The sequence below is a fragment of the Bufo gargarizans genome, chromosome 2, assembly GCF_014858855.1.
Source record: "Bufo gargarizans isolate SCDJY-AF-19 chromosome 2, ASM1485885v1, whole genome shotgun sequence".
NCBI lineage: Eukaryota > Metazoa > Chordata > Amphibia > Anura > Bufonidae > Bufo > Bufo gargarizans.
The window spans coordinates 645,380,433-645,405,698 of record NC_058081.1 but is presented as its reverse complement, the minus strand read 5'-3'; the positions used below and the strand labels follow the sequence as shown (position 1 = coordinate 645,405,698).

The window sequence follows — 25,266 nt, the reverse complement described above, 5'->3', positions numbered from 1 at the left end:
GTCCTGGTTGCTCATTCATGACACCACTGCAAACAAGGGGGAAAGTGGCTGGCTGTCAATGGTAGGGCACCAAGTGGGCGCTGTGACACTAAATTTCCTTCTGCTAAGCACCTGGAGGTGGTCCTGCAAAACATGTGATCTGTCTGGGTCTTCTGGAACCTGTTCGCTGTCTGTCCATACCCTTTCTTAACCACTCCTTGCAACACCACCTAACTGCTAGGTCAGAACAGGCCTAGATGTTGGACAGTTTGTCGAAATGACCATCCTGCTTCTCTCAGTCCAATGATGTGGCCCCTCTGAAAGTCGATTCACTGCTCATAACCTTGTGCGCTGTATAGATATGTCTAGCAGTCAGCGATCTCTCACCAAGAGGTACACTACACAAAAGTAGCCTCTGAGAGACCTTTTTATAAGGCAGCGAGGGATGCACTTTTACATCCTATTGTGGCAAGACCCAGTGTCTAATCGGACCACCCTTGTAATTACATATCTTTCTGAGACATAACTGCATGCCAAGGTTTGCAGCAATCCGACATTTCCATCTGGGTGCTTTATTTTTTTGTCAATGAGTGTAGCACCAAAAATACAATTTTTGGTGCATAAAAACAAGGGCTCATACAGCCACATCAGTGAAAAAAAAAAAAAAAAAAAGTCATGGCTGCTGCATTGGCAGAAATGACAAAATTAACTGGTCATTAAGAACAGCGCGGTTACCTATGGCAGCAATTGTGTATTTGCAGAGCCAGTGATCCTGCCTGCTGTGATGCCCGGAGATTCATTTGCCGTTCCATTACATCTCACATCCTGGAGACTGCAGGCTCGACCCCGAGGGATGGGAGTGTTCTTCTGTAAAACACCGATCCACTGGACGAACGTTACTAAGACCGGGGAAGTTTCAAGCAGTAAACGAGAGTGTCACTCCATGGATACAGAGAACAGCAGATATTTCAGGTAGCAATAAGTGGGAGCAATATTTGTCCAGGATCTCTGCTTGCTTTCTGAAATATTGTAATGGGTCCTATTCCTGTTTCGGTTGGCCATGCTTTCCACATCTCTTCATGATATAGCTAGCAAGCTATGTATACAGCTAGATGAAGCATGCTTGAAGGACCACAGTATTACCACATTTTATTTTTTGGTACAATTTTTTGATTTTTATGATCCTTATTTCCTTCCTGCCTTTGGCACTTTCAGCAGAAGCAAATATTTCCCATCTCTTCAGTGCCCACGGTTGACCAAAAAGCTTGGGTGAGATGAATTGTAAAGGCGGGATGTTTTTCTAATGGGCTTTTACAGTGTTTTTCTCCATGGTGTGATCTTTACTTTTGCATTGGTGCTGTTTCTTCCACATATCCCATATTGTGCACAGCACTCTGAATCAGATATCTCCCCACTTCTGCCCCTGAAGCGTTCATGCTGTTCGTTCAGTGGAAGAGAGTGCTGCACTTCCGTGGCTGTTGCAATCGCTCGTCCTCATAGAGCTGCATGGTTTCTGGGCAGCAGATTGGATTAGATGGCCTGATCTGCCACCGGCAAATTGATTGTGCGATGAACGAGCGTTTGCTTGTTCATCGGGTAATCGGCGGCACTATAAGGGCTGTATTACACAGCCAGATCATTGCTAACAAGCTTTTCTATGAACGCTCGTTAACGATTATCTGGCCGACCATCAGCCAGTGTAATACAGCCCTTACAGTTAACATAGAGAGAAGCTGCATCTACACCCCCCTCCTCCCCCTCACGCTAGTTTACTCTTTACTCTGTTAATGTACATCTTTTTGTGAACTGTGCAGGTTTCTAAACTTACAGGGGGCATACAGGTAAGAAAATGGTGACAACACACTGCTGGGAATGGAGGAAGATGCCTTTTTCCATTAAAGCGGTTTTCCCTTAACAGACAATGGAGGCTAGGATATGCCCACATTGTCTGATAGGTGTGGGTTCCAGAGGTGTGTAGGGAAAGGTGGTGGAGGGCGCACGGTGTATGCGCAGCCGCCCTCCATTCATTTCAATGGGGCTGCTAAAAATAGCCGAGCCCGAGCACTGGCTCGGCTATTTCCATCGGCCCCAGAGAAATGAATGGGAGCGGTGGGGAGAGCGCTTGGCGGTGGCCGGACCCGGGAAACCTGGGGTCCTCAAACTACCGCTCTGCCCGCTTTGTTCTCGGCACAGGGTTGCAGAGGTGGGACACGCACCTTTCAGATAAAGGGGGCATATGCCAGTGATATGCCCCCATTGCCTGTTATGGGAATACCCCTTTAATAAGATATATGCGCTACTGATTTCTACAAAAACAAGTTATACCGATATGTACCCTGTAAGATTCTGATTTGTCAAGTGCAATATTTGTTTCCTTCAATTTTTTTTCAGGTTCTGTGTGGCTTTGAGGAAAGAAAACTATCCAGATTACATGCCGTCCAATATCTTTTCAGACAGTGCTAAACAAATCTACAGACAGCCAGGCCATACCATCTTCCTGCTGCCCACTGTAGTCATCTGCAACCTTCTGCCTTGTGAGCTAAACTTTTATGTCAAAGGTTCGCTACTTAAAGGAACTTTAAAATCTGGGAAAGAGATGGCCCTGCACACGGCTGACACATCCCAGAACTTTGAACTTGGTGAGCTCTCTTACTACTATCCTTTTCACTTATAGGACCGTCCTGTAAAATAAAACACAGTGGTGTGAAGTAGTCTCAAGTCTACAAGGACACTTTGGCATATTTGGGTCATTATTTTTGCGTCAATATTTGAAATTCAAAGAATGGAGTGGAACCTAACAGGAAAAACTATAATGGAAAGATGTGTACCTCTTGTTTTGGGACCACTCATTTTACAATGCAGAAGCAAAATACTGACCAAAGAGCGCCTGTTAGAACCTGGCCTTAAGGCATGGTTACACAGGCCGATGGTTGTCTGGAATGAAGTGTTCCTTCCTGACAGTCAGTTGCTTACTCATTGAAGGAGAGCTCCTTCACCGTATGAAGCCGAGGGATCACCACAGAAACATTGTTTAGACCACACGATCTGCTGCCTGCACAAGCGACAGGATCCCTCGATGAACGCTCGTTCATCGGGTGATTGGCGGGAATGAGCGTATGCAGGAACGGTCGTTCCCGATAATATGGCCAATTATTGGTATGTGTAAATCCACCTTTAGAGCTGTCCATGGTGCTTCCTTGGTTCAATAACATTAGTATAATTATGCTCACACATTGTAACCAAACCAGACTATTCCTGGTGCTTGCAGACCATGTATATACATTCCTCCAATTATCCACTTAAAGGGGTTATCTGAGTTAATAAAAAAAATAAAAAACCACTTAAAATCCATCAGGATATACATATAATTTGGTTAGCCTAGATTTCATCAAGTTAAAACCCATACTTACACCTTTTCATGGTTGTGTTATTGCTGTGTTTACATGCTGAAGTACATGCTGAGGGGGCGTGTACCAACAAAGCCTGAGCTCTGCCTCATGAATATTTCTGGGCGTGAACAATCTGACCTTTCCTTCACCCTACTCTGCACTTTGCAAAAAAAAATACACACTTGTCATGCGGATGGACGGATCCCTCTGTCAGTCTTTTTCACAGTATTCCCGGTTTGTGCATGCGCAGACCGGAAGGACGGATCCGTCTATCTGCTTGCCATGCGGATGGACGGATCCCTCTCTCAGTCTTTTTCACAGTATTCCCGGTTTGTGCGTGTGCAGACCGGAAGGACGGATCCGCAAGGCAGCTCCATCGTCGGAGCTGCGTGCCTGCTGGATCCGCCGATCAGTGTGACATCTGACAGCATTTGTAGACGGATCCAGTTGCAGATCCGTCTAGAAATGCATTGCAATAACGAATCCGTCTATCCGCTTGTCATGCGGATGGATGGATCCCTCTGTCAGTCTTTTTCACAGTATTCCCGGTTTGTGCATGCGCAGACCGGAAGGACAGATCCGTCCTTCAGTTGTTTTGCAATGCCGGATCTGCAAGGCAGCTCCGTTGTCAGGCTACTTCCACACTTGCGTTCGGGGTTCCGCTTGTGGGTTCCGTTTGAAGGATATCACAAGCGGCCCCAAACGGATCCGTACAGCCCCAATGCATTCTGAGTGGATGCGGATCCGCTCAGAATGCATCAGGATGGCTCCGCTTGGCCTCCGTTCCGCTCAGCAGGCGGACATCCAAGCGCAGCTTGCAGCGTTCGGGTGTCCATCTGGCCGTGCGGAGCCAAACGGATCCGTCCAGACTTACAATGTAAGTCAATGGGGACGGATCCGTTTGAAGTTGACACAATGGTGCAATTTCAAACGGATCCGTCCCCCATTGACTTTCAATGTAAAGTCTGGATGGATCCGTCTGACTAACTTTTACACTTTCTTTCTGAACTATAATGCAAACGGATCCGTTCTGAACGGATCCCAATGTTTGCATTATAGGAGCGGATCCGTCTGTGCAGACATCAGACGGATCCGCTCCGAATGCAAGTGTGAATGTAGCCTCAGTGTGACAACTGACAGCATTTGTAGACGGATCCAGGTGCAGATCCGTCTAGAAATGCATTGCAATAACGGATCCGCCTATCCGCTTGTCATGCGGATGGACGGATCCCTCTGGCAGTCTTTTTCACAGTATTCCTGGTTTGTGCATGCGCAGACCGGAAGGATGGATCCGTCTATCTGCTTGCCATGCGGATGGACGGATCCCTCTGTCAGTCTTTTTCACAGTATTCCCGGTTTGTGCATGCGCAGACCGGAAGGATGGATCCGTCTATCTGCTTGCCATGCGGATGGACGGATCCCTCTGGCAGTCTTTTTCACAGTATTCCCTTGTCTATCCGCTTGTCATGCGGATGGACGGATCCCTCGGTCAGTCTTTTTCACAGTATTCCCGGTTTGTGCATGCGCAGACCGGAAGGATGGATCCGTCTATCTGCTTGCCATGCGGATGGACGGATCCCTCTGTCAGTCTTTTTCACAGTATTCCCGGTTTGTGCATGCGCAGACCGGAAGGATGGATCCGTCTATCTGCTTGCCATGTGGATGGACGGATCCCTCTGGCAGTCTTTTTCACAGTATTCCCGGTTTGTGCATGCGCAGACCGGAAGGATGGATCCGTCTATCTGCTTGCCATGCGGATGGACGGATCCCTCTGTCAGTCTTTTTCACAGTATTCCCGGTTTGTGCATGCGCAGACCGGAAGGATGGATCCGTCTATCTGCTTGTCATGCGGATGGACGTATCCCTCTGGCAGTCTTTTTCACAGTATTCCCGGTTTGTGCATGTGCAGACCGGAAGGATGGATCCGTCTATCTGCTTGCCATGTGGATGGACGGATCCCTCTGTCAGTCTTTTTCACAGTATTCCTGGTTTGTGCATGCGCAGACCGGAAGGATGGATCCGTCTATCTGCTTGCCATGTGGATGGACGGATCCCTCTGGCAGTCTTTTTCACAGTTTTCATGGTCTGCTCATGCGCAGACCGGAAGGACGGATCCGTCCTTTAGTTGTTTTGCAATGCCGGATCCGCAAGGCAGCTCCGTCGTCAGATCTGCGTGCCTGCTGGATCCGCCGATCAGTGTGACAACAGACAGCATTTGTAGACTGATCCAGGTGCGGATCCGTCTAAAAATGAATTGCAATAACGGATCCGTCCAGCGGCACGGGCAAATAGCGGCAGGGCGGATCCGACAGGGTGAACAGCCTGTCGGATACGTCCTGCCGCTAGTGTGAAAATATCATTAGCATTATCTGTATCTAAGCAATATCTATATTATTTAAATATATATTCAATATGGATATTGCTTAGATAAATATATATATATTGGTGGCAGATAAGGATTTTATATAGATGAATAATGATGATGAATATGATGGCCAATTATTTATTTATATTTCCCAGGGGGTGTTCAATGTGTACTAGTGGGGGGGGCAGGGCTGTAATAACGATCCCCAGATGCAGAGGGGAACGTTTACAAACTGCCACCTCTAGCCCCAGTGAATGCAGGAGGGTCAAACATACCCTGCTGCTGGAGAAGAGATCACCTCGGCTCTGGTATGTACTGCACATGAGAGATCGCATACCAGAGCCGAGGCAGTGTGAGGAGAGCTGGAGGGGGGAGGGCACCAGAGCTCTGACGTTTCGTTTACACAGCCTGGACACTCCCTCAAGCAGGGAGACGGCTGTAAACGAGACGTCAGAGCCAGAGCAGGCTTGCTGACGTCAGGGGTCACATGACCCAGAACTGAACTGGACAAATGGTGATAGATAGCTTATGAAAGTGACTTTAATAAACTTTCAATGGACAACAATAAAAGCAATTAGAATAGATTTATTTAAGTCGGATAACCCCTTTAAAAACCGCTTAGAATATGCCCCTTAGTGTGTAAATTGAAGTTTTAAAAAATGGCCACTGTTTGCTGTTTATTAGCTTGTTCATTTGCAGGGTACACACCACGTAATTTTCAATATGGGGGAGAGCATACCTTACAGTGACCTACATTACTGCTGCCTTAGATAGATGAATAGATGGTGTGTGATAAAGAACCCAACTCTAGGTCTGATTGGACAGATATTGGTGTGAATGAACCCTGATTACAAGCAAATAAGTCCTGTTCTCATGCTGAATAGGCCAAGCAGCTTCTGCAGGGTGAGAAAGTGAAGTGTAATGAGAGCTGTCTGGCTTCTAGAAACGGTGACTGTGACCGGACTGCAGCTCCACTGTATTCATACCATGGCAGACAATGAGAACGTCCTGTTTGTGAAGTAGGAAGGAGACAGGTCTATAGTATAAAGGGAAAAGCTCCACAAAGGTTCTGCATATCTTTCACTTTTGGCATTAGTTATGTCTTTACAGCGTCTCCTATTTTAATAGGAATCGCGGTGGAAAATTTTCAGCATTGCAAAGAGCTGTTGATCCCACCTGGTACTCAGAACTATATGGTTCGGATGCGACTTTACGATTCCAACAAGAGACAGCTGAACCTCACTATACGCATCACGTGCAGGGCAGAGGGCTCCTTGAAGATATTTATTTCAGCTCCTTACTGGCTGATTAATAAAACAGGTTGGTGATGAGGTCATTTACCAGTTATATGTTTATTGTCAGAAAATGCAGCATTCATTTCATGATGTCCTTTAGTATATTTACTGTACATTATTACTCTAGAAGTAATAATTATCACTAGGAGAAAAGACTATAGCAGCATTATTTAATGCATTTTTGGTGCTTCTTTAGTGCTCTAGAGAGGGCTGCGGGGACACCTGGTGGACAAAACCTGTAATGGCACTGTACCAACAACACATGCCTATCATGGACCACAAATAACGAATGATACTGTCAGTAAACAGCAAGCAAGACTACTTTTCAATAAATCGGCAACACTGTACTGTAGATAAGCCAGGATACAATGGAAACAGGCGCCAGCTACCGGTGGTGTCCACTAGTTATACAGTGCTAAAGCCACATGATTACTATCTTATTTTATTTTATTATAATTTTTTTTTTATTATCTAGTCCTAGTCCAAGTATCTCTGTGTCCTGCTGTAGCCTATAGCATACAATTCCTAGTCATGGAAACCATATGCCACGGTCCATACTAAGAAGTATGTATGACGCCACAGTCCTCACTGGAGCTTCAGCAGCAGATGTGTTTGACGTATTTGACATTTTATAATTAACACTTCGAGGTACTTACAGACTCCTGGTTATGTTGGTAGGTTTGCCATTGATTTTCAGACAGGACAACGCCAAAACAGACGCTGCCGGCCAGTTTGAAGAACATGAACTTGCTAGAAGTCTTAGTCCACTCTTATTCTGTTACGCAGATAAGGAGCTTCCAAACCTGTAAGTGACTTGTTCATTAAAACGGCAATCTTTTTAAATAACATTACTTCAAATTAATTGCTTCTTTCTCTTTTATGTCTTGCAAATATATGTAAAATATTTCCTTGTACATTCGGGGACACAGGAAACCATGGGTGTAAGTTGGTGCTACTAGGACGCTCGCACTAAAAAAAAACAGGTTCCTCCTTCACACGCCATACTCGGCATACAGGCACCAAGCTAATAGGTTTTATCTTAGTAGTAGAAGAAGACGCTGATGGTGGATATCAAGATTTGTTTCTATGTTTTAGTTTTAGCTTTTTTCCTCATTCAAATTTCGTCATTAGTGGGCAGTACATAATGTTTGAAGGGGTTGTCTGAGATAATTCAAAATTTCAGACAACCCCCTAGAATAGCTTCAAATAAAAAAACAAGTGATATTCACCCACTTCTCCAGTGCTGTTCTTGCAGCTCTGGTCCGGTCCTTCTCGTGCTGTTTGTAGACAAATAGTGGAGTCATGCCTCGATAACAGTACATGACCACTGCAGCCAATTACTGTCTTCAGCTAATCTACAGCTGAGGCCAGTACTTGGTTGCATTGGGGAAGCTCCGAATGTAGCCACATCTCTCTGGATGTTACAAGGTTGGTGACGGGCCAGGACACAAGACGTGACCGCTGAAGCCAATCACTGTCCTCAGCTGTAGATACCAGAACAGTTTTTGGCAGCAATGGTCACATGCCTTATCCAGGCACGTTACCGCTGCTGTTTCTTAACAAGCGGATGAGTATCACTTGGCTTTTTATTTTAAGATATTCTACTGGTTTAATTATCTCGGACAACTTCCTTAAGGCCAGCCACTAGGACGGTCCGGTACACTCAGTGTAGTCACTTAGGCTTCTCTCACATTAGCGTTAGGGTTGTCTGGCAGGCTGTTCCCCTGCCGGACAAGCCTAACGCTAATGTGAGAGAAGCCTTAGACTGCTGTATTAGTAGGAGACTATGAGGAAAGTATATACCAGTGAGGGATTGACTGGCATTCTACTGTGGGGAGTTTGGTTCTCTTTTAACTGGTTTGGTTTCAATCCATAGTTGCACAATGAGAGTTGGAAAAGGCATCCATCCAGATGGAATTCCAGGTTGGTGTCAGGCATTTTCGCTTGATGGAGGCAGTGGAGTACGAGCTTTGAAAGTGATCCAGCAAGGGAACCGTCCAGGCCTGATCTACAATATAGGTAAGAAAGACAGCAAGATTACTCTGTCCTAGCACTTCTGGTATGTGTGCAACTTACTGTTCTTACTTACCTATACTTGGATTAGCTGGCACCATTTACCTTGTCATTACTCAATTCCTCTTCCTCCTATATGTTCCCTTTTTCCACTTGTCATTACTCAGTCTCTCCTGGCGTTCATCACCTTTTCCCCCTTGGTTTTCTTCATCTTTACCTTCTGGTCTTTTCTGTTGTTGTTTTTTTCCCTTTACCCATCATCCCTAATTAAAAGGTTTTGTTACATGACATCTTAAGTTATGTCTTCTCTTCTAGGTATTGATGTTAAGAAAGGCAGAGGAAGGTACATAGATACTTGTATGGTCACCTTCGCTCCTCGATACCTATTAATCAACAAATCAAGTCACAAACTTGCCTTTGCACAGAGAGAGTTTGCAAGAGGTCAGGTAAGTGTTTGTAGAAAAATGCTGACATTTCGGTTATATGCCTCAGACTTACCCAACAACTGGGTCTGATGAGTGTCTGCTCTCTCTAGGGCACCAACAATCCTGATGGTTATATCTCAACTCTTCCTGGGTCAAGTGTTGTGTTCCATTGGCCAAGAAATGATTATGACCAGTTACTGTGTGTGCGATTCATGGATGTTTCCAACTGCACGTGGTCCGGTGGCTTTGAGGTTAATAAGAATAACTCATTTCATATCAATATGAGGTAAATATCAATGAAAGAATGAATGTTTGATTTATGTCATCTAATGAATAGATCAACATTTGATGTTACCAGATGTGACTTTATCATTTGTGACTGAATAGGTTACAAATATAAATATATTTGTGTGTGTGTGTGTATGCCTGATCAAATCTTTAATTATTACAGTTTATGAAGCCGGAGGCAGGTAACACAGGATCCAACATTGACCATGGTTTTCACTAATAGGCCCATTTACACTGCACTGATGAGCAACAATCCTTCCCAGCAATTGCCTGCTCCTTGATGGAGGACGAGCGATGGCTGCTGCCTTCATACCTCCTCATACAGCTGCATTGTTTTGTAGCAGAGTGCCTAAAAGCAATTGCGGTGTCTGCAAGCAGAGATTGGGTGATCTGTGGCATCTCTGCATGGGCATATTATTGGGATTGAGCATTGGCAGAAACGTTTGTTCCCAATAATCTGTCCAACAGTGGGACAGTCTAAACAAGGCAGTACTGTGTAATTAACGAGGACCATGATAATGGCACATGTGAAATTTCACAATGTGTGAAGATGCCTGCCCGTCGCATCCATAGTTAGCCCCCTTTCAGACGAGTGGGCGATGTGACTCTCAGCGAGGCATCCGGCCTGAACTCCCAGCACTGCCGGGGTCACATAGTATTATATTGATTTATGATGCAATGTAACCCTTACAGTGGCCTTATACAATGTGTCCCCATCCTATGCAAAGCGCTTGTAGTGGGTGTAATACCTGCAGTCACATGCACAGGGTGCAGAAAACGGATACAAAGTCTGTAATTATTTTGCATGGATTGTAATAGTTAATAGATATACACATGGTTCAGTTATTAGCTTTCAGCTTATCAAACATTTATGTATTCTATCTTAGGGATACACTTGGAAAATGTTACTTTTTGAGGGTGGAAATTACACTGCAAGGCGCCACGTACCGTGTCTCATTTAGTAACACCGATCAAATGCCTCCTCCATTTCGAGTGGATAATTTCTCAAAGGTAAAGCCGGAGATATTACATTTTGTGAAAGTTAAAATACAATGTAAAATATTCAGCAGTTCTCATTTAATGTTATATTATTTGTGGTGGACCTACAATGAATTCACAAAGTCTTCAGACCTGTTCACTTTTCTACATTTTGTTATGTTGTGGACCTTGTGCTAAAATATAGAAATCATTTTCTCACATCAATCTGAACTCAATACCCCATAATGAGAAAATGAAACAGAATTGAAAACTTTTTTGCAAATTAATATAAATTAATTAAAATAATAAATCTGCATGGACATAAGTATTCAGACCCTTTGCCATGACACTTGACATTTAGCTCCCATTTCTCTTGATTATCTTTGAGATGAGTCGACTTGTGGTAAATTCGGTTGATCGCACAAGATTTTAAAGACACAACCCTGTCTATATAAGGTCTTGTAGCTGACAATGCATATCAGAGCAAAAACCAAGCCATGAGGAGGAAAGAAATGCCTGCTCAGGGTCAGGATTGTGAGAAGGGGGGAAAATCTGCTCCACTGAAAGTTCCCAAGAGCACAGTGGCCTCCATAATTCTTAAATTGAATAAGTTTAGAAGAACCAGGACTCTTACTACAGCTGGATGCCCACCAAACTAAGTAATAAGGGGAGAGGGGCTAATTGTCACTCCAAAGATCCTGTGTGCAGATGAGAGACACTTCCAGAAGGTCAACCATCAGCGCTCCACCAATCTAGGCTTTATGGCCCAGTAAAAGACACATGAAAACCTGTCTGGAGTTTGCAAAGCATCTAAAAGACTCTCAGACTGTGAGAAAAAAGTTCTCTGGTCTGATGAAACCAAGATTGAACATTTGGCCTCAATTCTAAGCATCAGGTCAGGAGACCAGACACTGCTCATCATCTGCACTAATATCATCCCAACAATGAAGCATGCTGGGTTTTCAGCAGCTGGGACAGGGAGACTGGTCAGGGTTGAGGGAAAGCTGAATGGAGCAAAGTACAGAGATATTCTTAATGAAAACCTGATCCAGAGTGCTCTGGACCTCAGACTGGTCTGGGCCTAAGGTTTACTGTCCAACAAGACAGTGACCCTAAACACACAAGCCAAGACAGGAGGGATTAGAGACATCTATGCGAATGGCCCAGAACTGAACATTTCTGGAGAAACCTGAAAATGTCTGTTCACCAATGCTCCCTATCCAAGTTGACAGAGCTTGAGAGGATCTGCAGAGAAGTAATAAAATCCCCAAATCCAGGTGTGTAAACCTTGTGCATCATACCCAAGAAGACTGGAGGCTGTAATCGCTGCCAAAGGTGCTTGAACTAAGTCCACCAGAGTGAATGGTCTGAATACTTATGTCAATGCAATATTTTCGTTTTTCCTTTTCAATAAATTAGCAAAGCTTTTGAACTTTCTGTTTTCACTTTGTCATTATGCGGTACTGAGTGCAGAATGATGTGGGATTTTTATTTTTATTTTAGCACAAGGCTGCAATGTGACAATGTGAAAAAGTGAAAGGGTCTGAAGATTTCCCGAATGCACTGTATATTATATATTAGAACAGTAGTTTCCAATTTGTGGTTCTTTATCTGGTGCTACAACCCCAGGAATGCTTTTGGTTTGGATCTTTTGGTTGCAATCCTATGTAATCAACAGACATTTCTCACTCCCATTATTGGGGGACACAGAAGACCATGAGTACAGCTGCTGCCACTAGGAGGCGACACTAAGCAAAAAAGTATTAGCTCCTCCTCTCAGCTATACCCCTCCTGCAGACACTAAGCAAATCAGTTTTAGCTAAATGTCCGTAGGAGGCAGACATATTTTTCTGCAGGTCTGCCAAAGGTTTTTTCCTTTTTTATTTTTCAGGTTGGGGCTACAGGTGGGCTCTCACAACCTGTTTTCACACACTTGAGGGGGGGCAATGGGTCCTCAAGCCCGCTGCTCGTTTCCCACCTCTGGAAGACCAGGAGGAACAGTGGATCTCAAATCCGCTGTTACCCGCCAGCTACAGTGTCACCTTGTCTGCTATTCCTGGAAGTCCCCCCTGTTATCAGTGTAGTCGCCCTCCCAAGGGGCAGCACACTAAGGAAGGTGACACTGCTGGAACCAGGGTGGACAGAAACAGTCTGGGTAAGTATATTACCTGCCTCCCCCTGCTGGCCCCCCTGTGCCTGAGCCCCCCTTCTGCTGTGTTCTTTAAGCAAACACAGGAATATATGTTTGTTCTCCCTGGGTGCGGTAGATAAACCGTAGCCTTTTTCCTTCTATCAGGTGTCTCAGCGACCCTCAGTCCCACCTCCGTTCCCCAGCCCAATCCAGGCCATGCGATGGATTTCCGGCGGTCGCATGTTTCCTTGGCGACCGCCGCTTTTCTGCTCCGGCCATCGGTACACCCTTTCCGGCTTCCTTGTTCCCCATTTGCTCTCCCGCTCCCTCCCTGCATTGTCATCCCAACCGGTTCTTCCGGTCGGCCCCGCCTGTACTCGAGAATCAGAGCGTGAAAATTTTGCGCCATGTCTTTGACCCACCAGCTGACCAATAAGCTCCGCCCCTGTGCTTAACCCTTTCCTTACCTCAAAACTACTGCTGCTGGGGAAGATACTTACTTGGCCCTATGCTGAGGATTAGAGTATTGGTCATTAGTGCAGACGGCTGGGGGGTTCTGATCTCCCCTAGTTCTGTTTTGATAGGATTTGAGCTGTATGTAATAAAAAAAACATATGTATATTTATATATATTTTTAACCCTCGTAGCTATCTGGACCTATTCTGGTCCTAGTTCCCACCGCAATTCTGTAGTCAGAGTTTCTATGGCACTACTTTCCTTCCATAAGCAGAACCCTTGCACTACTGCTGGATACCGCACTCCCTGTAGTTCCATAGGCGGAGTTGTTTCACTACTACTGGATTCTGTGGGTCCTGTCATATTCCCTTCCTTCCTTAGGCGGAATATGTGCGCTTACTACTGTACCCTGTACATTCTGTAGCATTACCCCCTTCCATAGGAAGAGTAGTTGCCCTTGCACTGGATACCATACAGCCTGTAGCATTACCCCCTTCCATAGGAAGAGTAGTTGCCCTTGCACTGGATACTGTACAGCCTGTAGCATTACCCCCTTCCATAGGAAGAGTAGTTGCCCTTGCACTGGATACCATACAGCCTGTAGCATTACCCTCCTTCCATAGGCGAAGTAATTGCACTTGCACTGGATATTGTACAGCCTATATAGGATTACCCTCCTTTCATAGGCGGAGTACTTGTACTACAACTGGATACTGTACAGCCTGTAGCATTACCCTCCTTTCATAGGCGGAGTACTACCACTGGATACTGTACAGTCTATAGCATTATCCTTCTTCCATAGGTGGAGTAATTGCACTGGATACTGTACAGCCCATAGCATTATCCTTCTTCCATAGGCAGAGTAATGACACTACCTCTGGATACTGTACAGCCTGTAGCGTTACCCTTCTTCCATAGACAGGTTAATAGCACTTCTATTAGGTACCGTACAGTCCATACCATTTTTCTCTTTCCATAGGCAGAGTAATACTATTATAGCTCCACCACTGGGTACTGTACAGCCTGTAGCATTACCCTCCTTTTATAATTCGATCCTATTCATTCTGTATCATTACTCTCTTTTCATAGGCAGGGTATTTGCACCTCCCGTTGGATCTTATACATCCTGTAGCATTACCCTCTTCCTTAGGCAGTGTAACTGCACTTCCACCGTATACCATACGTCCTGTTGCATTACCCCCTCCGCAGGCGGAGTAATTGCACTAATCCTGCATATCTTCTGTCGGATTTCCTCCTTCTATAGGTGGATTAGTTGCAGAACAATAGCATTACCCTCCTTCCATTGGGGGAGTAATTGCACAACCAGTAGTGCTTACACTACCAGTGGACCCAGTACATCTTGTCGGGTACCTCTTCCATCAGCGGAGTGATTCACTATCTCTGGAAGATAGTCATTGTTTGGATTGGTGTCGGGCCCCTACGTGGCAGCCTCTGTCTTCCAGGGTAGGCCTGTAGCTAACAGGCTGTTGACACACCACATACCTTTCCTCGTGCCTTAAGTTTCTGCTGAGGAGCATTCTAATTTTGTTGATTGTCATTAGCAAGCTCGACGTCCACGCTCCGTCAGTAGGTGGAACATCTGCATTCATTGCCAGTTTCCTGCTTCTTAGGTGGAGTATTACGCTAGCACCAATTTCATGGTGGCTACTGTTGTTTGACCTCATTTTCAGGTGGAGCCTCTCCTCTGGCCCTAGAGGCCATAGTTGTTGCTAGTTGTTGTGGAGTGCCTGCGCGGGTGGTATTGGTTCTGTTACCAGTTTTTTTCTGAGACTTCGTGGCGTTCAGTGTCCACACACTCTTCCTGGCGCAGTATTTATACCATCTCTGGTTCCTGTCTGGCCGTTTTGTCCATTCCTCTGATAACCCCATTCTCTTCTTTTTTTAGGCGGGGTTGTTCCTCAGTGCCGGTCGACAGTATCTGATGAGTTTACACAACCTTAATATTTTTGTCCCTTTCGCCTAGGCGTTTTCTTCTTCTGATTCCACTTAGGTCTGCTAGTTCAGGCAGCCTTCCATGGAGTATATGACTGCTTCTCTCCTCTCTTGTTCTTGGTCCGCCTCTACTTACCACATTGGCGCTCTCCTTGGGGAACACTCTTATGCAGCAAATCCCTTGGCCGTAGGTCTGAAAGGGCTGTTTTTGATCCTGGAGGACACTCTTTTCCTACCAGGTTACTCCCCGATTTTTTTTTCTGGATTATGGGTCAGTTCCACTTCATTGTTCCCATTGAGTTTCTTCACTCCCTTTAAGAATTTGTTCTTGCGGGCCATGTTTATGCCTGTCATCCAGGTTCTCTAGACCTGACCTTGTTTGTCAATGTCCCGCTGGAGTTTTCTTCTCTTCTGGCAGCCTGGTATGGTGTTTGGGGCCTTGCCTTCTGGCACCCCTACTTCTTCCTCCATGGGGGGCAAGTTTTGTCACATCTGCAGTTCTCTAGCCCTTTATATCAAGACGCCATATTCAGTTTGTCTTTTTCCAATCAATATTCCACTAAGTGGTTTCCTTTTTTCTTCTCACACCATGCTGTGACTGTTGATGGCTCTATGGTGTTTTTTTTCTGGGGTTCTGACCCATGGGCATCACTTCCTTAGAAGTGTTCTGGATCCAGGCTATGTTTCTCTCTCCTGTATCTTCCACAGTGTCTCCGTTTGTTCTGGTGACTGACTTGTCTTCATTCTTGTCCATCTTGTGGATATTCTGTGTGCGATCCACTTCTTCTGTAGTCTCCTAAGCCATGATTTATATTCCCTGGGCTGTTCTTTCTTCTGCCCAGCCGGAGCCTCTGCGTACTTCAGACGCTCTCTGGCTGGCCTTTCGCTGAATGGGTCTTCCTGTCCCTTTTCACGGTTCCTGGTGTGTCCTTCCCTCGCATTTCTGTGTGGGGCCTTATGACCGGCCTTGGATTTGTTCTGTTCTTGTTCCCTCCCCGTGATACTGCTCCATGGTAACGTCCCATCGGTTTTCTGTTTCCCCAATGATACGAGTGAGAAAATAGGATTTTTTTGTGCTTACCTGTAAAATCCTTTTCTCGCTGAGTTCATTGGGAGACACAGCTCCCACCCCGTAAGTACATTGCTGGCTCTACCTGATGGGTCCCTCCAGTTCTTGATTCTGACCCATCTCCGGTTTTCTTCCTTTTTATTGTTTTCTGTTGGCTTCTCTTGGCTGCTCCTACTGCTTTTGTACAAACTGATTAGCTCAGTGTCTGCAGGAGGGGTATAGCTGAGGGGAGGAACACTTTTTTGCTTAGTGTCGCCTCCTAGTGGCAGCAGCTATCCCATGGTCTTCTGTGTCCCCCAATTAACTCGGCGAGAAAAGGATTTTACAGGTAAGCACAAAAAAGTCCTATTTTCCCATAACTATCACAGACAATAAATAGTTAGCAGTGTAATTCTTTACTATTTGCAGGTGCCAGTTATGTTTATGCAGCATGGCGTTGCAGAGCCTCGGCTGCGGACAGAAGTGAAAGGCCTCAAACTCTTTGGAATACGCATGGGATGAGCCTATTCTACCATCATACATTACACTGACTGTGAAAGGAGCGGGCTCTTCGGAGACTGTATGCAATATGAATGATTTCCAGGACAGCAAGCAGCTTTACTATGAAAATTTCATCTATATTGCTGCCACCTATACATTTTCAGGGTAGGATTATTTGCATTGCATTTTGAGCTTATTGGGAGAGATTTATAAAATTGGTGTAAAGTAGATCTGGCTTAGTTGCCCATCGCAACCAATCAGATTCGACATTTCATTTTCCAAAGGAGCTGTGAAAAATGAAAGGTGGAATCTGATTGGTTGCCATGGGCAAGTTCTACTTTATGCCAGTTTGATAAATCTCCCCCATTTTCTCCTATTTAGAAGGGGAAGTGATGTAGATTTGTGGCTTTTTACTATTTTTCGGAGTTTAGCCCCACTGAACTCTGGTAGAGTAAGAGGTCACAAAGTCTTACAGAATGAAGAATTATGGGTTCTTACACCCAGAACTGAAGCATTCTGGTTTCTTATGTTTTTTCTTTACAGCCTGCAAGAGGGAAATGTTCTACCCGTCACACAGTCGAAGAATGTCATCTATGCAGAGTTGGTTCTGGATGTCCAACCGAAAACGCTCAGAGTGATTTTGAAGAAGAAGGTATGGATAGCCATAGTGATGGATTAAAAGGGGATCTATTACCATGATAAGTCTGATTCATTTATGAAATCTTCATCCTATTGACATTGCCCTACTTTCAGTTGGGCTCGCTAAGGCTACTTTCACACTAGCGTTCGATCGGATCCATTCTGAACGGATCCGCTCATATTAATGCAGACGGTAGCTCCGTTCAGAACGGATCCGTTTGCATTACCATGAACAAAAAAAAATATATATATTTTTTTTATTTTATTTTATTTTTTTCATGATAGTGCAAACGGATCCGTTTTGACTTTACATTGAAAGTCAATGGGGGACGGATCCGTTTGAAAATTGAGCCATACTGTGTCAACTTCAAACGGATCCGTCCCCATTGACTTACATTGTAAGTCTGGACGGATCCGTTTGCCTCCGCACGGCCAGGCGGACACCCGAACGCTGCAAGCAGCGTTCAGGTGTCTGCCTGCTGAGCGGAGCGGAGGACAAACGGTGCCAGACTGATGCATTCTGAGCGGATCCGTATCCATTCAGAATGCATTAGGGCTGGACGGATCAGTTCGGGGCCGCTTGTGAGAGCCTTCAAACGGAACGCACAAGCGGAGCCCCGAACGCAAGTGTGAAAGTAGCCTTAATATGCTCATTAGCCATTTACTGTTATTGAAGCCAGGTTACCCCTTTCAGGGTGTATTTCGTGTATTTCACCTCTGTAATGTTGGAGTCTGACTGCTTTGACCAGGCAGGCAGTCAGTGTGGCATCCTGTGTAATACATGGACAGCCTGAGTCCTCTCTAGTGATTGTCCTCAATCAGGGATGCAAATTGTTCCTTTCTGCCCATGGTGACTATTCAGAACCGCTAATGTATATAACACATGTACAGATCTATTTATTCCAACTTCATCAATGCAAGATATGTTACAGTTGCATCTGTTGTACGTAGTAGACTTGTAGTCATCGTGGCTTAGCGAATCACCCAATGTATAGAAAAAATGTGCAGGTGTCTGAATGTGGGTAAACATGGACTGAACAATATTTTATTTAGTTGCCGGATGATGTGTAGAGTGTGCATCTAAAACTCAAGTCCAAATGTTTAAATACTATACTGATCAGCACGCTTCTTTAATATGTTCTAACAGGAGCCAGGTAAGAGGTCACAGCTTTGGAGAATGACGGGCACTGGTATGCTGTGTCATGAAGGATCTTCACCTCCACATAACCCAAATAAGCCATCTGCTACACGATCTCTTGAGTCCTCCTTGGTGCTGGACATTGCTGGACTAGCAGCTGTTACAGATAATCGGTACAGTATATTACTTCATAAACATCTGATAGATGGGGTCCTACCTCAAGGTTCCTAACCAACAGAAGAACAGGAATTCTCTTATCCTCTTTCCACCAGGCACGGCCCCAGCACATTTCTACTTCTGAAATCTATATGTAGAAGATAGATCCTTGTCCCTAGTGTAGATAGTTTCCCCATCTCACACACAGTATTGCCAATTACATACAACGTCAATGACCTTTCAGTGTGTTTCTTGGTTGGGTCGTCACCTGGGAGGAAACTCAGATAAGCACAATGAGAACATACATGTGCTGCCCTGGTTAGAGTTAAGTCCAGATCCTCAATGCTACATTTCCACTGAGAAGTATGTTTTGTTGTATTCTTAGGTATGAACCACTGATGTTGAGGAAGCCAGATCGACGACGGAGTACCACACAGACATGGTGTTTTCGAGATGGAAAATTAAGCTGCAGTTTACCTGGGCTGGTTGTGCAGGTTGGTTTGTAAAGATTTTAAATGCAATATTATCTACAACCATATGTACGCAAATGTATTCCGTTTCTTATAGTTAGCAATCTTCCATGGATTACTGCCTTGATGCCATGTCCAACTGCAAACATCCTGACCTGCTTGTGTTTATTTCAGGCGAGAAATGGGGTTTCTGGATTATATGATGGAGCTGAGGTTGTGCTCGGACCAGATGCTTCGATAGATCATATGGGATCTGTCCCCAAAGAGCAGCAGTTTATAAACCAGAAGATGAGGCCAGGTTCTGGCGTGCTGTCTGTCAGAGTTATCCCTGATGGGCCTACAAGAGTTTTACAGGTACGTGTATGCATATTGCATATGACGCCATCATGCTTTTCGTAAAGAAAGCCTACAGCATCAGAGGTGTGAATTATGCCATTCTTAAACAATGGGAACATAAGCTGAAGAAGCTCTTTTTTTAGAGAGCAAGAAGGAACAATACATGTGGTTGACATAGGAGAAGGAATTTTCTGCAGTTGGGATCTGTGAAAGCCACAGATGCAGTGCCTGTGTATAGCCACTTATCTCTGTATAATACTCCTGTTTTGACATTAGAATGTCCCACTTAAATACATTTTATTCTAGAAGTTAATGAATGTCATTAACAGTAATTTTAAATTTAACCCCTTCAAGCGACAGCCAGTTTGGACCAAATGCCGGAGCCCCATTTTTCAAATACGACATGTCAGTTTATGTGATAATAACTTTGGAACGCTTTTACTTATCTAAGCCATTCTGAGATTGTTTTCTCGTGACACATCATACTTAATGTTAGTGGTGAACTGCAGTTGACGCGTTTACCTTTATGCATAAGAAATTCAAAAATTTTACGAAAATTTTACGAAAATTAGCTATTTTCAAAATTAGAATTTCTCATGCTTTTAAGACTGATAATGATACTTCATAAAATAGTTATTACTTTACATTCCCCATATGTCTACTTTATGTTGGCTTCATTTTGTAAATGTCATTTTATTTTTTTAGGAAGTTAGAAGGCTTAGAAGTTTATAATCAAATTTTTTCAGATTTTGAAGAATTTCTAAAACCCACTTTCTCGCTCATATCATTGGGGGACACAGGACCGTGGGTATAGCTTGCTGCTGCCACTAGGAGGCGACACTAGGCTGAAAACTGTTAGCTCCTCCCCTGCAGGCTATACCCCCTCCAGCCTGGAGAGAGCATCTCAGTTTTTAGCTTAGTGTCGTAGGAGGATTCGCATGGCGTCTGTCTCCCTGGGAGGCTAGCCGGTGTCGGTTGTCCCACCGCCTTGCCCCTTCCCCCAAGAAGACAAGTGGACCAGGGCAGCCTCACTCCCCTGCTTCCTACCAGCAATAGGGCCACCTACTCACCAGCCCTACCCTGCCCGGACCCATGATGCCTTCTGCCAGCGGTCACTGGGTGGCTCTGCTGGGACGACATTTAGGGGCGAAGTTCACAGAAGACAGGTGAGTATTACCCACCTCTCCCCCTCCCTCTGCTCCTCATCTGTCCCTGTCTGCTGGGGTAGCGATCTCCCTCCTTCTGTGTTCGCTGGCTCCATCCTCAGCGATCCTCAGCGGCGGTATAGCACTGCGGGGGTTAATGTCTGCAGCATCGCGGCTGCAGCGCCCCTTTATTACAAGGAGGGCCAGTCCTCGATCTCTCCCTCTTACAACACGCCTCCCCCCTATTCAACCTTCATAAGCGAGACAGCATGACCGGCACTATATTAACCCCTTCCCATCTCATGGCGGCTCCTGACATGCGAGCGCCGGGGCGGGGCTTCTTCCCGGCCGTTTCCTCCACACGATTTGCGCGGGGAGGCAGAGCCTATTTTCCCTGCCTGCGGCATTCCGGAAGACCTCTCCAACGCTCCTTTTGCCACAAGGACACAGGACCTGGGACTTCTAATAGTAGGAGATCGCTAACCCCTCCAGCATAGAGAAGCCACACAATGTCCAATCCGGCCAAGACCCCTCCCCAGGCACCCTGCAGGACCATCTATTATGCCTACACCTCATGTTCTGTAAAATTCCCTCGTGGCCAGTCACTCTCACTATGCTCTGCATGTCATGCGGCCCCACAGAGCCATCCATCCATATTATCACAACCCACAGGAGTACAAGACCCCTCTGGCTGTGGAGAACCTGAGTGGGCAAGGTCCCTGTCCCGGGCAGTAGAAGACCTCTCCAAAGTCTCCCATTTCACCCTTTCATTACTGGGTCGTTTGGTAGAGAAATCACCTTCGCAAGGTGCACAAACCAGGAGCAGGCTTCCTAGCAAGCGTCCCAGATCAGGTCGTCATTTCTTTTCTGACGCCTCTGCTTTCCCCCCCTCCCGGTTCCCGGTCTCAGACATCCTCCATTTTAGGTGACGCACTATCAGATGGTGACATTGCGGATTCAGATACGAGATGGACCTGGAGCAGTCTTCCCAGATTGCGTCTATGGTGGATAGTCTGATTTCAGTTATCCGGGACACTTTCCAAGTTCAGGAGGAATTCCCCTCCACCACCCACCAGGGAGTGTAGTTTTTGCGTGCAAGGCAGACCCCTAAGTCCTTTCCCGTACACAATGATTTTTCCATTGTTGTCGCAAAAGCTTAGGACCAACCAGGTTTACGCTTCATTGTTCCAAAGCGGTTAGACCTGCTCTACCCGTTTCCAACTGATTGTGTGAAAAAATGGGCCTCGCCTCCGAAGGTAAACCCACCGGTCGGTCGCATCGCAAAAAACACGACTATTCCGGTGGCAGATGGCTCCTCTCTCCAGGACCCAGTGGATCGGCGCATTGACTCGCTATCTAAGTCATTCTTTGCAGCCAGTGGTTCAGCCTTACGCCCGATCTTCTCATCTGCATGGGTAGCCAAGGCAGTTTCGGAGTGGGCCCTCCGTTTGAACCAAGACCTTGCGACCAATCTTCCTCCGACGGAACTCCAGTCCTTGGCGGTAAAATTTCCCAGGCAGGGAAGTACCTTTGCGAAGCGGCTCTGGACGCGGGGTCGCCCGCTCCTGGGCTCTCGCGGTATCTATCCGCCGAGAGCTATGGCTTAAAGTCTGGTCGGCGGATTCATCCTCCAAACATTCTCTTTCAAGGCTTCCCTTTGCCGGGACTCGACTCTTTGGTACCCGGCTAGATGAGATTATTTCGGAAGCAACAGGGGGAAAAAGCACCCATTTACCGCAACCCAAGGCGAAACGTTCCTTTAGTCCTAGAGTCACATCTTACCGTTACAAGTCCTTTCGTAGGTTTGCAGGCACATGTAGACCACCCAATCAGGACCAATGAAAGGGCCCATCCTTCCAACCCCAGCCAGCATGGCGTCCGTGAGCCCAACAGCCTCGTTCCGCTCCCGGGAAACAGCGCTCAACATGAAGGGGTGGTCCCTTCCTTACAGGTGGCGGGTTGTCTCCTTCTTTTTCAGCAACTGTGGCGGACTCGTATATCGGACGCTTGGGCACTAGAGGTAGTAACATCAGGATACAAGATAGAATTCAAGTCTATCCCACCCAACCGTTTTCTCCCAACCGCTCAAGGATCCAGTTCGGGCGGCTGCTTTCTTCCAAGCAGTTCAGTCCCTTCTCCTACAGGGGGGTGATAATTCCGGTCCCCTTACACAAAAGATTTACTGGGTTTCTATTCAATCCTTTTCGTAGTACCCAAAAAGGAAGGCGATGTCCGCCCAGTGCTGGACCTCAAAATAGTGAACCGCTTCCTCCGCATTCAACGATTCAGGATGGAGTCGCTTTGCTCCGTGATTGCCTCATTGGTGCAGGGGGAGCTCATGGCGTCCATAGATATCCAAGACGCCTACTTACACGTTCCCATCGCAACCTCTCATCGACGTTTTCTTCGGTTTGCCATTCATTCATGTCACTACCAGTTCGTCGCCCTGCCTTTCGGCCTAGCGACAGCTCAGAGAGTGTTCACAAAGGTACTTGCCCCCCTCCTGGGTCTCCTGCGCTCCAGAGGCATTACTCTGCCTCCCATATCTAGACGATATTTTGATCAAAGCATCTACGGTCTCCCAATGCGAGGAGAGTCTTCAGATCACTTTGACCACCCTATCCCGCTTCGGGTGCATAGTCAATCGGTGGAAATCCTGCTTGTCTCCCACCACACAAATCGGGTTTCTGGGCATGATACTTTGACTCAGGTGCAGCCGTAGTACGCCTGCCACTGGACAAGAGCGTGGACATTCAGAGATCTATACATCTATTACTCCAACTGCTGCAACACATCCATCCGCAATTGCATGCGGGTGTTGGGCATGGTGGTGGCCATTCCCTTCTCTCAATTTCAGCAGAAGGTGTTTTCAACCAGCCATTTTGTCATCCTGGGACAAATCTCCGGATTCTCTGGATCGCCGGATCAGAACACGTACAGCCCCTCAGTTGGTGGACCGAGTCTGCGCATCTGATTGCGGGGAAATCGCATCCTTCCAGTGATATGGACCAGTCATTACAATCCGACGCCAGCCTTCGCAGTTGGGGCGGAGTCCTCGCCACACAGACGGTCCAGGGCGTTTGGTCTCCATCGGAGTCCAAACTATCCCATCAACATATTGGAACTCCGGGCCATTTGTCTCTCCCTTATCCATTGGACTAAACTTCTGCAGGGTCGTCCGATCAGGGTACACTCGGACAATGCCACAGCTGTGGCTTATATCAACCACCAAGGAGGGACTCACAGCCTTGCAGTGATGCAGGAATCTGCGAAGATTTTACAGTGGACGAAGTCCCATGTTCCGGTGATTTCGGCAGTCTACATCCCAGGAGTGGACAACTGGACGGCAGACTTTCTCAGCTGGACAACAGTGGACCCCGGGGGAGTGGTCCCTCCATCCGGAGGTGTTCAAGACCATCTGCCTCAGGTGGGGACGTCCGGAAGTGGACTTGATGGCCCCCAGGTTTAATCACAAGCTCCCGTGCTTCCTCTCTCGCGCAAGGGATCTAACAGCACACGATGTGGACGCTCTCGTGGCACCATGGGACAGCTTCGCATTCCTTTACCGTGTTCCCACCGTTACCACTTCTACCTCGGATCCTACGCAGAATTAAGGAGGGAAGGCATCAAGACAATCCTGATCGCCCCAGACTGGCCTCGACGTGCTTGATACTCAGAGCTCATTCTTCTGCTAGGAGATGCTCCGTGGCCTCTGCCACTCAGAACCGATCTGCTCTCCCAGGGCCCAGTCTTCCACCAGAGTTAAGATATGCTACGTTTAACGGTGTGGCCGTTGAAACCTTTCTGTTGAAACGCATAGGTTTTTCTGATGCGGTCATTCGAACCATGATTAGGACCAGGAAACCTTCCTCTTCTAGGATTTAACACCGGACCTGGAAATCCTTCTTGCGCTTCTGCGAGGAAACGAGCTCTTCCTCCCAGGCGTTTTTCCCTTCCTACGGTTCTAGCATTCCTTCAGTCAGGATTGGATCTAGGCATGGCTCTTAGTTCCCTTAAAGGGCAGGTCTCAGCCCTGTTCATTTTTTTCCAACATACTCTAGCCGTCCTAGGTCCGGTCAAGACTTTCTTACAAGGAGTAGCTCACACCGTACCCCCATATCGGCCTCCATTACACTCTTGGGACCTAAACCTGGTTCTCGGTTCACTCCAGGCAGCGCCGTTCGAACCTCTGAGAGAAGTTTCCGTCCGTCTACTTTCCTGGAAAGTGGCCTTTTTGGTGGCCATTACTTCTATTCGAAGGGTTCCGGAACTGGCGGCTCTGTCCTACAAGGAGCCCTTTTTGGTGTTTCACCAAGACAAGGTGGTTCTTCGTCCAGTACCATCTTTTTTTTTTACCAAAGGTTGTTTATGGTTTTCATTTGAACAAGTACATTGTTAGTCTGCAGAGACTAGCCAATCGGAGCGCTTGCCGGCAAGGGAGAGCGGAGACTCCGGGGTGTCACAGCCCCAGTAAGCAGTTTGGACGTCACGGTACGTCCAAATGCAGTAAGTTACTTGCAATTTGGACGTACAGTAACGTCCAAATGCGTGAAAGGGTTAA

The 25,266-nt window shown here is 46.3% G+C and overlaps 1 protein-coding gene across 1 annotated transcript in view; it reads left to right on the top strand.

Moving 5' to 3' along the window:
* Positions 1-25,266, top strand: part of VPS13D (vacuolar protein sorting 13 homolog D) — a 302,704-nt gene that overhangs the window by 160,827 nt on the left and 116,611 nt on the right. The window contains 14 exon segments of the mRNA XM_044282181.1: positions 741-951; positions 2,371-2,618; positions 6,862-7,053; positions 7,707-7,833; positions 8,905-9,047; positions 9,357-9,487; positions 9,577-9,752; positions 10,642-10,765; positions 16,750-16,815; positions 16,817-16,986; positions 17,365-17,473; positions 18,608-18,771; positions 19,140-19,248; positions 19,399-19,578. Of these exon segments, the coding sequence (XP_044138116.1) occupies positions 741-951; positions 2,371-2,618; positions 6,862-7,053; positions 7,707-7,833; positions 8,905-9,047; positions 9,357-9,487; positions 9,577-9,752; positions 10,642-10,765; positions 16,750-16,815; positions 16,817-16,986; positions 17,365-17,473; positions 18,608-18,771; positions 19,140-19,248; positions 19,399-19,578 (2,150 nt within the window).